Source organism: Salmo salar, chromosome 04 (assembly GCF_965601325.2).
Source record: "Salmo salar chromosome 04, fSalSal1, whole genome shotgun sequence".
NCBI lineage: Eukaryota > Metazoa > Chordata > Actinopteri > Salmoniformes > Salmonidae > Salmo > Salmo salar.
In genome coordinates this window covers 66871139-66885383 of record NC_138294.1, presented here as the reverse complement: position 1 = coordinate 66885383, position 14245 = coordinate 66871139, and the positions used below count along the sequence as shown (strand labels likewise).

The following is a 14245-nucleotide window of genomic DNA, read 5'->3' as shown; positions in this document are numbered from 1 at the left end:
TTGTTAGCGTGGAAAGTAAGAGTGAGTTTCTCGTATCATTAGAGCTGTAACATTATTTTCTAAACCGATTTGACTTCATTTTCCCTAGTTGTCTATATTAGAGAACCGGCGTGGCACTGGCCTGCGCTGCCTCTACAGGTCTCTGTCTGAAGCCAGGGCCATCCTTGCCAAACTCAAGGAAGTGGCACCCAGGTAGGTGTTGGTTACATTAACCATAGGGTAGACTGAGGCCCCATACACACAATTGTATGTTGTCTCCAGAACCAGTTTAAAAGTTTCTTAGCAGTACACTTCAGTAGAGACAAAGGGCCTGTTGGTTCAAGGTCCGTTTCACAGCCTCTTTCACCCCCCCCCTTTCAGATTCCCTACCAAAATTCTGCAGTCAGCCACAGATGCCTGGGGAGCATGTGTTCAAGAAGCGGAGGAGAAAGTCTGTGCAACTGAGGTAAATCATAAAAACGATTAAACTATTTGGCTGCAATTTCCATTAGGGACTATTACAAAAGACCTTGGAATTGAACAAGCTTATGTGTGTGACAGTTTTGTTGTCTTCCACAGCTGCAGTACCAGGATCATAAGGAGCAGGTGAAGAGGGGGACCAGGCTGTGTACTCTGCCCCCAGTAACTGTACCCAGCCCCCCCCGGCCCCCACCTGTACCGGTAAGATGCAGCACAACCAAGCCTACTTTAAGTTTAGCAAAGGTTTAGATTTGCTGATGTCTTTATTTTGTTGTCCATTCTGACAAAAACAGCATGTTAGGTATCTTATGTCTTGGGGTTTAGTAAAAGCGCTATTTTGACCATAAATACGGTCTTTGGATCTTCTCAGCATATACCTTGAAGCAGTTTGTCAGATGAATGAGGCCTGTGTGTGGTGTGACCCCCCCTTTGCTTCTCTGAGATCCACTCAGTCCCAGAGGTAGACCCAACCCCGTCTCTGGTCCCCCTCTGTCTCCCATACCCCGGGCCTCCCCCTGTCGCCTACACAGTCCTCCCCTCTGTCCCCTTCATCGGCCTGGGCGTTCCCCTAGTGGAGCCAGACTTGAGATGCAGCGCAGGCTTCACACAGCAGACAGGACCGGTGCTGGGGCTCCGCTTTCCTATCAGAGGGCCCCTGGGGCCAGAGCAGATAGCTAGGAACAATGCAAACCTTCAGTATCTATACTGAACAAAAATATAAATGCAAAATGCTAATATTTTAAAGATATGTTATTTCAGCTCATGAAACATGGGACTAACACTGTACATGTTCACACACAATTTCTATATGTACACAAAGCTCCATCTCCGCAAGCTATACATCTGCCCCTGGTCAGTTTGTCAATGTGGTTCAGAACATTTCTGTCGTAATCTCATCTTCTGTCAAGCTGTCTTACTAACTGGTTCCCCCTCGCTCTCAGATGCTGTTCCCACCCCAGGCTCACCAGCAGGTCCCTCGCCACCTGCTGCACATGAGAGGCCACCTGGGGATGCCCAGTGCCCCTCCGGCCTCAGCCATGGCTCAGAGTGTTGCACTGTCCCCCGGCAGTGCTAACGATCCTAGCGGCCATTTCACAAGGCCTCACCAGCAGAACCAGGCTCCCGGGCCACAGGCCCCACAGCCCAACAGTGTGTGCCAGAGAATCATGGACCGCCTCAGCGTCATGTTCCCTCACTATAGCAGGTAACGCTTGCACACAAATGGCAAAGACCATATGATGGGTGTACGAGTGCTCTAGTATTCAATACTGGTTTGTCGTTTCAGGCTCGTGCTGTACAAGTTCACTGGGGAAATGTGCACAGCCAACGGAGGCTGCCTGACCTCCCTGTCCTATGAGGAGGTTATCAACCGAGTGGCCCAGCACATCCTGGACCACCAGGACAACACCAGGGTAAGAGCCCCAAAGTAACCTGCACTAAGGACTAGAACCATACTACACCTTTCAGTAAATGTCTTCATACTTGTTCTAGTTCTGTGTCCCCTCCTGTCAGGGATAATATTTATAAGATGTAGAACTACAAGGGATGTCAATTCAAGTATTTTGCAATGGAAGCCTCAATTTGAAAATGTATCACGTCCTCGGTTTCACATTCTCTCCTAGGATAGAGAATACCCAAAACTGTTGGTTTCCGTATGAGTAACGTGTGTATGTGCGTGTCCAGGAGCAGCTGAGCAGTGCGGGTAAAGGTGACCCCGGGGCCCAGCCATATGGGACCCCTTCACACTCCGACTCTCCCGCCTCAGTCCGCTCTACTGGAACCCCTCCCCCCGCCCACGTCTGGAAGAGAGTGGGTGCCCACAGACACTCCCAGTCCAAGGCGGTGAGTTCAGCTTGCTCTTCACACTGACTGACTCACGCACAGTAGTCACAGTAGGGTTCAGCTCTTCTGGTCAGACAAGCTAGATACACAGAAGAGGTCAAATGCAGGTTGAAGCCTAAATAGTGTATAAATGGTAGGGTTTGTTGTTGTGTACTACAAGGACTTTGGGAACACAAGATGGCGCCGAACTGTATGGCCTCCTTTTTGCGAGCTCCAACCCAACTTTGCTATTTTGTGATTCTGTGTTTATTTTTACTTTATTTTCACAATGTATCCACTATCATTTCTTATAACCGACAAGAACTTTTGAACATCAGATCGGCAGTTTCTTGCCTCAATTCCGGATTCAACTCCTCTGCCCTGGGCTCTTTCTGTAGTCCGACCCAATTTTCGGGCGAACCAAGAGATGCCAGCATTGGAGGCAAGAGGGGGGGGGAGTCCTGGTGAGATTAAGGTGAAGGGAAAAACAGCCACCTCTTCCCTTCATTCTATTGGACAATGTACAGTCACTTGATAATAAGATGGATGACCGCTGGGTGCAGATTTGTTACCAACGGACTCCCGTAACTGCAATATTCTCAGCGTTTCTGCAACATTGCTTTTGGACAAGATACCCCCAATGGCTATCCAACTCGATGGATTCTCCATTTACCGACAGGATAGTGGAGTCACCAACAACATAGTGTGCTGACTCGAGCGCAGTGGAGGTCTTGACCCATTGTTGACCTGTCTTGGCATACCTGATGGTCAAATGGTCCCCGAGGGAGTTTTCAACTGTTATCGTGAATGTATACGTTCCACCTTTGGACAAGAAAAATAACAAGCTGGCACCTACCTGTACGAGGCTATAAACAAGCAGGAAAACTTGCACCCGGAGGCTGCTTATCTTGTTTCCGGCAATTGTTTGGTGTTGGCGCTAAAGGACATGGCTACCGCACACAGTTCTATCGCAGACAACCCTGAGTCTACTGCTGAAGACCTGAACAAGTACAAGAAGTCTGACTATGCCCTCCAGAGTCATCAAACGAGCAAAAGGTCAATATAGGAATAAGGTGGAATCCTATTACACAGGCTCCGACACCTGCCACATGTGGCGGGGGCTACAGTCCATTACGGATTACAAAGGACGACAACCGTGATCTGCCCAAAGATTCCTCTCTACCAGATGAAGTCAATGCATTTTATGCTCGCTTTGACAAGAACACTGTGCATGACGGCCCCCACTGACCCAGAGGACTGGGTGATCTTGCTCTGAGGCCAAAGTAAGGTCTTTAATCAGATCAACACTCGTGGGGCTGGACGGTATTCCAGAACTCCCTGTTCAGCCACGACTGCGTAGCCACGCACGACTCAAGTACAACCATGGAGTTTGCTAACAACACGACGGTGGAGGCCTGATCACCGCCTATGATGTGACTACATACAGGGAGGAGGTCAGTGACCTGGCAGTATGGTGCCAGCACAACAACCTCTTCCTCAACGTCCGTACGACCAAGGAGCTGATGGTGGACTACCGGGGGGGGGGGGGGGGGGGTACTGCTATTTTCTCTGCATAATTTTGTCTGAGGCTTCTTTTATCTTATTGCACCCAAGACAGCCCACAGAGGGCTGTTACGTTGGCCGTATTACTGCCACACCGGCGGTCACGAGTCATGACTGCAGTTTATTCCACAATACTGTTTAGTCACGATTACTTGGCTTCTCAAAACTGCACTCTGATGCTGCTGATGGTCATTAATAGCCTACCAAACTTGTTAACTGCCTGGTACTCAGCACTCTATTGTCCCTCTAATCACTCTGACATCAATGGAAATGTCATCGCAAATCAAACACTTTGAGAGCCCATGAGCTAATGTTGAGCAACATTTCTATAGGCTATGCAATAGCGTCACAGTTTTGATGTGATCCTTTTTTTTTTTTTTTTTTTAAGAGACCATCAGCTTTCTGTAAGCTAGGCCTACTATGTTTATTTCTCAACTTTACTAATATTAAGCACAGTGCTTTGCTTTTACAACAAGAGTATAGCCTACCTGGCTGGCATGAAAATTAACCATGGGGAAAAACGTCCTCATTCGCTGTTTAAGTGTATAGAAGACGTGTTTTGTTTTTTTCCTGCCCCTCCCTGTTCTGAGACAGGAGCATGATAATGGTCCATTCGAAATCAAAACTAATTTCACACATTTTAAAGACGAGGTTAAGAATGGTCTGATGGTTGACAATATTATCACTTGTGAATGATGCCTGTGCAGTAAGGCAAGAAACGGTGCATGCTTTTTTTCTGAACTTTTTCAAATCAGACGCACACCTCATGTCTAGCCCATAGGTCTATATATTTTGAGAAGGTTTGTATCACAACTAAAGTGGCCAAATAACTTCTTAAAATTAAGCACATTAATTCGCTTTACAACAAGTGTACAGTCGTGGCCAAAAGTTTTGAGAATGACACAAATATTAATTTCCACAAAGTTTGCTGCTTCAGTGTCTTTAGATATTTTTGTTACTATGGAATACTGAAGTATAATTACAAGCATTTCATAAGTGTCAAAGGCTTTTATTGACAATTGCATGAAGTTGATGCAGAGTCAATCTTTGCAGTGTTGACCCTTCTTTTTGAAGACCTCGTCAATCTGCCCTGGCATGCTGTCAATTAACTTCTGGGCCACATCCTGACTGTTGTTAGCCCATTCTTGCATAATCAATGCTTGGAGTTTGTCAGAGTTTGTGGGTTGTTGTTTGTCCACCTGCCCGCCTCCTGAGGATTGACCACAAGTTCTCAATGGGATTAAGGTCTGGGGAGTTTCCTGGCCATGGACCAAAAATATCGATGTTTTGTTCCCCGAGGCACTTGGTTATCACTTTTGCCTTATGGCAAGGTGCTCCATCATGCTGGAAAAGGCATTGTTCGTCACCAAACTGTTCCTGGATGGTTGGGAGAAGTTGCTCTTGGAGGATGTGTTGGTACCATTCTTTAATCATAGCTGTGTTCTTAGGCAAAATTGTGAGTGAGCCCTCTCCCTTGGCTGAGAAGCAACCCCACACATGAATGGTCTCAGGATGCTTTACTGTTGGCATGACACAGGACTGATGGTAGCGCTCACCTTGTCTTCTCCGGACAAGCTTTTTTCCGGATGCCCCAAACAATCAGAAAGGGGATTCATCAGAGAAAATGACTTTACCCCAGTCCTCAGCAGTCCAATCCCTGTACCTTTTGCAGAATATCAGTCTGTCCCTGATTCTTTTTCCTGGAGAGAAGTGGCTTCTTTGCTGCCCTTCTTGACACAAGGCCATCCTCCAAAAGTCTTCGCTTCACTGTGCGTGCAGATGCACTCACACCTGCCTGCTGCCATTCCTGAGCAAGCTCTGTACTGGTGGTGCCCCGATGTATTTTTTTTGAATTTTTTTGTTTGTTTATTTTTTACAATTTTAGATTTTTTTAAATTATTATTTCCCCCCCCAGCTGAATCAACTTTAGGAGACGGTCCTTGCGCTTGCTGGACTTTCTTGGGTGCCCTGAAGCCTTCTTTACAACAATTGAACCACTCTCCTTGAAGTTCTTGATGATCCGATAAATGGTTTATTTAAGTGCAATCTTACTGGCAGCAATATCCTTGCCTGTGAAGCCCTTTTTGTGCAAAGCAATGACGGCACGTGTTTCCTTGCAGGTAACCATGGTTGACAGAGGAAGAACAATGATTCCAAGCACCACCCTCCTTTAGAAACTTCCAGTCTGTTATTCGAACTCAATCAGCATGACAGAGGGATCTCCAGCCTTGTCCTCGTCAACACTCACACCTGTGTTAACAAGAGAATCACTGACATGTCAGCTGGTCCTTTTGTGGCAGGGCTGAAATGCAGTGGAAATGTTTTTCTGGGATTCAGTTCATTTGCATGGCAAAGAGGGACTTTGCAATTAATTGCAATTCATCTGATCACTCATAACATTCTGGAGTATATGCAAATTGCCATCATACAAATTGAGGCAGCAGACTTTGAAAATTAATATTTGTCATTCTCAAAACCTTTGGCCACGACTGTAGAGCCTAACTGGTATACATAGGTGGTGCGTGAGTTTCAAGTTTGGGGAAGATCATTTTTACCGTAAAAATGTACCCTTTTCTATAATAAAGTATTGCATGCATAATTGCATTTGCGGTAACTTTTGAGAACAGTCTTTTCCTGCTAATTGATTGCATTTTGGAACATTCACGCTTATAGCCTACTGCCTTGTGCACATTGCTGCGCTTAGAAGTGAAGAAATAGCCTAATTCAAAATTTTGAAGCTAAATGGTATATGTTGCATCAGCCACATTGCTTTTAAAAAAAAAAAATTCGATGTGAGTGGTTGTATTAATTTAGGATCTATCACATCCCACAACTGTCCCAGAGTATGTTTTGGAATATTTGTCTCGCACAAGACAAGTTGACACATAGAATAGGTCATTTTTTGTACTATGGGGGGATAGATTAACACAGGCTAGTGCTTTTGCTGTTTGTGAGGCCTACTCATCTTGGTGGCTGATCAAAGTAAATGTGTGCAGTTCTAACATCTTCAGTATGTACCTGGGAATTCGATAAGGTTGTGCAGTTGTCCCTGATGTGTCTATCTTCACTTGTAGCCTACTTTGGAGCTGAGATGCCTGTGAGAAAGACCCAATCACGTGACTGGCTATGGCTAATAATTGCGATATCTGAGAGCCATGTGAGTGAGAGGTGCTTCAGAGCATGGCGATTGGCAGCCAGGAGAAAGGGAATTATTGTATTCAGCCCAAGGGCACAATGGCATGGATAAAATTTTTTTTGGGGGGGGGCATTATGGCCACACAAGGGGATGCCACAGGGAAATTCAAGACCTGGTGAGAATTATGACGTGCTTGTCAAATTGTGAATGAGAGACTGATAATGTGTGCAGCCTGCGCAAGAAACGAAGTGGAGCTCATGCCTTTTAAGAACTTTTTTTTCGAATCATTAGTAGCGTCGTGCAGCCTTAATGTATTAAAAATCAAACCGTATAGCCCGACGTTTTATGCAACTTTTGTTGTGATACAATAACTCCAAGCACATAGGAGAACACAGAAAAGCCGCAGGTGCATGGCTGGACATAGTCTCTGGAGCGAAAACTGAACGTGAGCAATGAGTGAGAAGTGGGACTGTCATTTTAGAAAAATAAAAATGTCCAAAACAACCCTGTTGGCTGGACCCGGGTGGGGGATGCTCCCTACCCGGCCATGGACCCCCAGCAGCCCCCTAAAGGCCTTAAAAGTCATCCCGAAAAAAACGCACGCATTTGCACACTCCCTCAGAAATTGTTTGGAGAAAATATCCTTTATTTTATTCAGCTAAGTTCAGTTGTATTCTTCAGACTATAAAATAATGCCACATAATTCTAAGTAAATCTTGTTTGTTAAATGAACTAGTGTAGCTCACAGCCATATGGCATAGCCAGATCAGGGCCTAGCATAAGGACAACTCAGTATGCTATTCTGTTCTTCTGAAATGGACTACATTTTCTTCATATCGTGCTTCTTTAGACCTGTCTAAAATAATGGATTTACTGTGAAGGTGTAGGCTATATTACATAGATTTATTAGACTTTAGAACATCTACGTTTTAAAAAGGTCAGCATCAGTGGCTTGTAGGCCAAGAGATGCTAAACGTATTTGTTAATTAACGATCAATTACCGTGAGAAAGGCAGTTATTTGCTTGACAATCACTGGCTGACAATTTTCATGACCGCCACAGCCCTAGTCACCACTAGCGTGTCCAAATCACTGAGGACTTAAAATGGTCCAGACACTGTCTTGAAGGCACGACAGTGGTTCTTACCCCTCGTGAGGCTGAAAAGTTTCGGCATGGGCCCTCAAATCCTCAAGAAGTTCTACAACTGCATAATTGACAACATCTTGACTGGCTGCATCACTACTTGGTATGGCAACCGCACTGCCCTCGATCGCATGGCGCTTCAGATGGTGGTGCGGACACTGGGGCTGCATCGGCCGGATTCACAAAACCTTAAAACTTCTTAAGGATTGGGGTCCCGCTAGCGGGACAACTTCTACGTTTTTCTTAACTTTTTTCTTAAGAAGAAACTTAAGAAATGGGGTTCTTGAAAATAATACTTAAGTACATTTCCAAGAAGAAATCCTAAACTTTAGGACAACTAAACCCTTGTCTTGTGACGAATGGATACTTTTGTAACCATAAACGCTTTCTTACGCCACAGACACAGTTGGCTACCGGATATTTAAATACAGCAAGAATACAAATTAAACACACCTTATCTAGCTAGCTAGTAATTAACAATATTCTACAAGTGTTAGTTAGCCAAGTTCTTTGCATATTGACGAGAGAGCGCTAACGTTAACACCGTTAGCTATTTTGGCTATAATGTCTTTACATGTTAGCTAGCTAACTTACCGGTCGCGCAGTCCCTCTACCACCATCTCTGATGGACAGAACCTTCTCCAGCTGGTCCACATGAATGGTCTCTCAGCTCCCTTCTTAGCCGACAGCTTATTTTTTACGGCATCACTGTCCCTTGCCATACCCCCGACGGCAGAGACAGACTCGGCCACTCTCGCCCATCCTTTCTTTTTGGTCTCTGCAGTGACCCCGCAGTTATCAAGTCTCCCCAACAGCAACCTTTTCCTGGCTGCTATTTCCTCCACCATGACTTCCATCGCTTTTCTTGCTGAGATGCCTGTGAGAAGGACCCGATCACGTGACTGGCTATGGCTAATAAGAATTGAGATATCTGAAAGAGCCATGTGAGAGGTGCTTCAGAGCATGGTGATTTTGATATAGCTAGTCTGATGGCTATTATGTGTGAAAAATAACCAAATCCGATCATCCCTGTCACAGGCTTATTTATTGGTTTCAAGCACGTCACTAATGTCAATGCCACATAAGATATTTACGAAGTTCCTAAGAACATTTTGAGGAATTGCATTTACGAACCATCTTATGAACTGTCTATTTTTCCCCATAAGGAACTTATGTTTTTTCATAAGTAATGTTTTGTGAATCCGGCCCCATCGTTAGACTCCAGCCACCCAAGACCGACTGTTCTCTCTGCTTTCAGGTACCGGACTACCGGTGCATCAAGTCTGACACCAACAGGCTCCTGAACAGCTTCTAACCCCAAGCCATATGACTGCTAAATAGCTAACAAATGGCTACACGGAATATAGCTGTGTTCGAATACTCATTCTAATCATACCATTTCACGTACATTGTGAATGGATATAGTTAATATGTTAAAAATTCCCGGATGTCTTACTAAATTCGCCAAAATACGAAGAATACAAGCAGTGGACATTTCTACACTTCTGTAGTTTTAGGGTCCATAATGCAATTCTTGAGAAAATGGGCGTGACTTTCAGATTTTTTTTCAGATTTTGAAATATATGTTGGAAAATATGCAGCTGAAGTCCGAGAGCGGATACAAATTCATTGCTTTAATTAAGTCACATTTTTAAGAAAACGACCAATGTAATAAATAATTACTTTTCAACTAAGATATGTTACACGTTGGCTGTCAGTTTGTTAGCTACGCTATCCTTACGAACCGCATAGTATATCATTGCAGCGGTATGTTAGCTAAATTAGCTACCTACCTAACAACGTTAGTTGGCTACTAATGCATCAGACTTGCCAGTATATTAACTATATGCTATCTAACTACCCAACGTCTATTGACTTGATTATTCACGTCATTGTTAGCTAAGTGGTATAGTCATTGTGCGTTCTCAATAGATATTGTTAATTCGCTCTGGCTATCTACTCTGATTTTAAGCCACTCTCGTGATTACATTTACGAACTCTCAACACCCGTTGAATATAACCGGTGTCAGTTAACGTCTGCAAACAAAGCGTAATTAAATTGTTGCTAGCAGCTCAGTCACCAACGAAAACAGCCTATTCCGCTCTGCAAGGGCGAAGAAAATGGCCACTGAGGTGTTCTCTCATTTGTCTGGAAATAGCTAGCTAACGTTAACCAGTTAGCTTGACTGCGGTTGTGGGGTCTGAACGCTTGGATCAATTTTACTCCTTGGCCAGACCGTCCGGTGTGTGTGCTATGAACGACCCGAGAGCGAAACGCTTTGAATTTACGAACGCCCAGAGTGCACTCTGGCACTCAAGATGATACAATTTACGAACAGACCCAAAGTCGTATGATGTCTAGCTAGTAATATGTTATGCTAGCAAGAGGTTGCATAGCAACAGCATCAACTTCCGGTAGACGGGTAGGCTCAACTGCAAGGATACCGTTAATTTACTAAAATGAGCTAATAGTATGTAGTGGTATATACTCATTAAGTATGTAGTATACAGTATGGGTATTCGAACAGCTTAGAGGGCAAAAATAAGAATAGGGTCAACTATGTTCACTCACAGGACTTGACATACTCACATACACTGGCACTCCAACACAGTCCATTTGCACATGCAATCATCATATCCAGATGCCTAGTCACCTTACCCCTATACATATCTACCTGTATCACTCCAGTATCCCTGCACATTGTAAATATGGTGTTGGAACTGACCCTGTATATATCTTGCTTGCTTCTCGTGTTTTTGTTTGACCTTTTTATTATTTTTTGTACTACATTGATATTGATTACTGCATTATTAGGTTTACAGCTTGCAATAGTAATTTCACTTAATTTATGCATGTGACATTAAAGATGCATCTTTTTTTATTGATTCTGGTGTGTGTCTTGTACAGCTGAATATGGAGGATCCCTGTATCATCTGCCATGAAGACATGTCCCAGGAGGACCTGTGTGTGCTAGAGTGCAGACACAGCTTCCACAGAGAGGTAAGGTCACCATCACACCGATAAGTACTCTGCAGCTGAGTTTGCCCAGTGCTTTTATCTGTGGCCCTGTGGTTATTTAGGCCTAGCAGAACACCGGAATTGGGAATTCCTGTTCTTTGCACTCAGGATTGTTTTGGTCAGTCTCAATTTATATCATGTCTTCATCTCCCTTTCTCTCTGTTGCTTTCTCTAGTGTATTAAGTCATGGCTGAAGGAGCAAAGCACCTGTCCCACCTGCAGAGAGCACGCTCTCCTGCCCGAGGACTTCCCTCTGCTGCTTGGCAAAATCCGCAGGGGCCACACGTCTGCCTTCTCCTAAACACTCCCAGCTACCTATCCTGAACCCCTATCTCTCCCATTACCTGAACTCCCAACACATTGATTCCCAGTATATGCTCAATTCCATACGAAACACTTCTGAGAAATATTTAATGTGCAGTTTTTTGACAAGTGTGATTTAACCATTTATCCATCTCCCTACTATGATTTATACAAGGAATAAAAATATAAACGTAACAATTTTAAGATTTTACTTAGTTGCAGTTCATAAACGGAAATCAGTCAATTGAAATAAATGCATTAGGCCCTAATCTATGGATTTCACATGACTTGGAATACAGATAATTTAAATAAAAGGAAGGGGCATGGATCAGAAAACCAGTCAGTATCTGGTGTGACCACAATTTGCCTCATGCAGCGTGACACATCTCCTTCACATAGAGTTGATCAGGCTGTTGATTGTGGAATGTTGTCCCACTCCTCTTCAATGGCTGTGTGAAGTTGCTGGATATTTGCAGTAACTGGAACATAATGTCGTACATGTTGATCCAGAGCATCCCAAGCCTGCTTAATTGGGTGACATGTCTGGTGAGTATGCAGGCCATGGAAGGACTGGAACATTTTCAGCTTCCAGGAATTGCGACATGGGGCCATGTATTATCATGCTGAAACATGAGGCGATGGTGGCGGCTGATTTACATGACAATGGGCCTCGGCATCTCGTCACGATATCTCTGCATTCAAATTGCCATCGATAAAATGCAATAATTTGTTGTCGGTAGCTTATGCCTGCCCACACCATAACCCCACCACCATGGGGCACTCTGTTCACAACGTTGACATTAGCAAACCGCCAGAAGCGACACCAAAAACGGGGGACAGTAAAGCAAATAGTCTGGGTAGCCATTTGATTAGATGTTCAGGAGTCTTATGGCTTGGGGGTAGAAGCTGTTAAGAAGCCTCTTGGACCTAGACTTGGCGCTCCGGTACCGCTTGTCGTGCGGTAGCAGAGAGAACAGTCTGACTAGGTTGGCAATTTTTAGGGCCTTCCCCTGACACCGCCTGGTATAGAGGTCCTGGATGGCAGGAAGCTTGGCACCAGTGATGTACTGGGCCGTACGCACTACCCTCTGTAGTGCCTTGCGGTCGGAGGCCGAGCAGTTGCCATACCAGGCAGTGATGCAACCAGTCAAGATGCTCTCGATGGTGCAGCTGTAGAACCTTTCCTGAGGGGGAATAGGTTTTGTCGTGCCATCTTAAAGACTGTCTTGGTGTGCTTGGACCATGTTAGTTTGTTGTTGATGAGGACACCAACGATCTTGAAGCTTTCAACCTGTTCGATTACAGCCCGTCAATGAGTATGGGGGCATGCTCGGTCCTCTTTTTCCTGTAGTCCACAATAATCTCCTTTGTCTTGGTCACGTTGAGGGAGAAGTTTTTGTCTTGGCACCAAACGGCCAGGTCTCTGACCTCCTCACTATAGGCTGTCTCGTCGGTGATCAGGCCTACCACTGTTGTCATTGGCAAACTTAATGATGGTGTTGGAGTCGTGCCTGGCGATGCAGTCATGAGTGAACAGGGAGTACAGGAGGGGACCGAGCACGCACCCGAGGGGCCCCTGTGTTGAGGATCAGCGTGGCGGATGTGTTGTTGCCTACCCTTACCACCTGGGGGTGACCCATCAGGAAGTCCAGGATCCAGTTGCAGAGGGATGTGTTTAGGCCCAGGGTCCTTAGCTTATTGATGCGCTTTGAGGGCACTATGGTGTTGAACGTTCCATTTAATAAAGTGCATTTAATAACTTGCTTTTTACAAATTTGCCCTGGTCAGTTATTGAATATTCATTCTTTGGGCAACATTTTGAAAGTGCCAACATTTGTTCTACTCTTAGGAAAATGGGCATATTACTGCTTATGATTGGCACAGGGTATCTTAAGTTTTGACACTGCAAAAATGCGGTGTCAATGATGTCATGATTTGTTACACCCTTTAAGTTTGTCCATTTTGACTTTCACTATTAAAAAGGTACCCCATAATCTTCAACATCCTTTACTTTGTCTTGTTTTCTGAACTGTAGACATCCATATGACATTATGCACTTTCAGAGCAGGGAGGTCCATCCAACAGACGTGGCTGTCTGCCAGGACTTCTAGGCTTGGCCATCTGGACTTTGAGCCCTTGGTCACTTCCGCCCAGGTATGTCAAAGGCACCATCCTCTGGCCATCCTCCAGATTGCAGTGTGTTTTCAGAAGAGCACTCGGCACGGCTTCAGAGGGAAGTTCTCTGTGATCAAATGTCATCATGGAGGACAATCACCACATTCACCTCAAACTCTACAGAGGAATGAAGAATTGCGAGCGTCAGTCATCGGTAAACCACTCATAAAAATGTACACACTGTTGCACTATTTGACCCGTATTTATTACAGATTCCCTCACTGACATTAAAGTTGGTAGTCTTGAGAGGTAGGGCAGGTAAAAGCCTGGGGAAGACCAAGGGGAGGCCTACTTCAATGTAAAAGATCAGCTGTTACATTTTGACTGTATACTGGTATTATAAACCACACTGTCTATAAGGTTGCAAAACTTGAAATACTGGTCTACTACTAGGTCCAATTAAATTAGATGCACATGGTAATTTGTTGTATGGCCGCCTCCTGAATGGCACACATACACAATCCATGTCTCAAGGCTTAAAAATCCTTTAACCTGTCTCCTCCCCTTCATCTATACTGATTGAAGTGGATTTAACAGGTGACATCAATAAGGGATCATAGCTATTACCTGGATTTACCTGGTCAGCATGTCAGGGAAAGAGCAGGTGTTCCTAATGTTTTGTACAC

General features: G+C 44.6%; 1 protein-coding gene across 4 annotated transcripts in view; it reads left to right on the top strand.

Moving 5' to 3' along the window:
• The window catches only part of LOC106603445 (E3 ubiquitin-protein ligase TTC3), a 61616-nt gene extending 48171 nt beyond the window's left edge, over window positions 1-13445 (top strand). For all 4 annotated transcript variants that reach the window (XM_014197131.3, XM_014197134.3, XM_014197130.3 and 1 more), the window contains 8 exons: window positions 89-192; window positions 361-445; window positions 559-660; window positions 1401-1663; window positions 1745-1871; window positions 2143-2301; window positions 11031-11123; window positions 11317-13445. In XM_014197131.3, coding sequence (XP_014052606.3) covers window positions 89-192; window positions 361-445; window positions 559-660; window positions 1401-1663; window positions 1745-1871; window positions 2143-2301; window positions 11031-11123; window positions 11317-11442 — 1059 coding nt within the window. In that variant the 3' untranslated portion in view covers window positions 11443-13445. The remainder of the gene's footprint in view (window positions 1-88; window positions 193-360; window positions 446-558; window positions 661-1400; window positions 1664-1744; window positions 1872-2142; window positions 2302-11030; window positions 11124-11316) is intronic.
• Window positions 13446-14245: the final 800 nt, after the last annotated feature.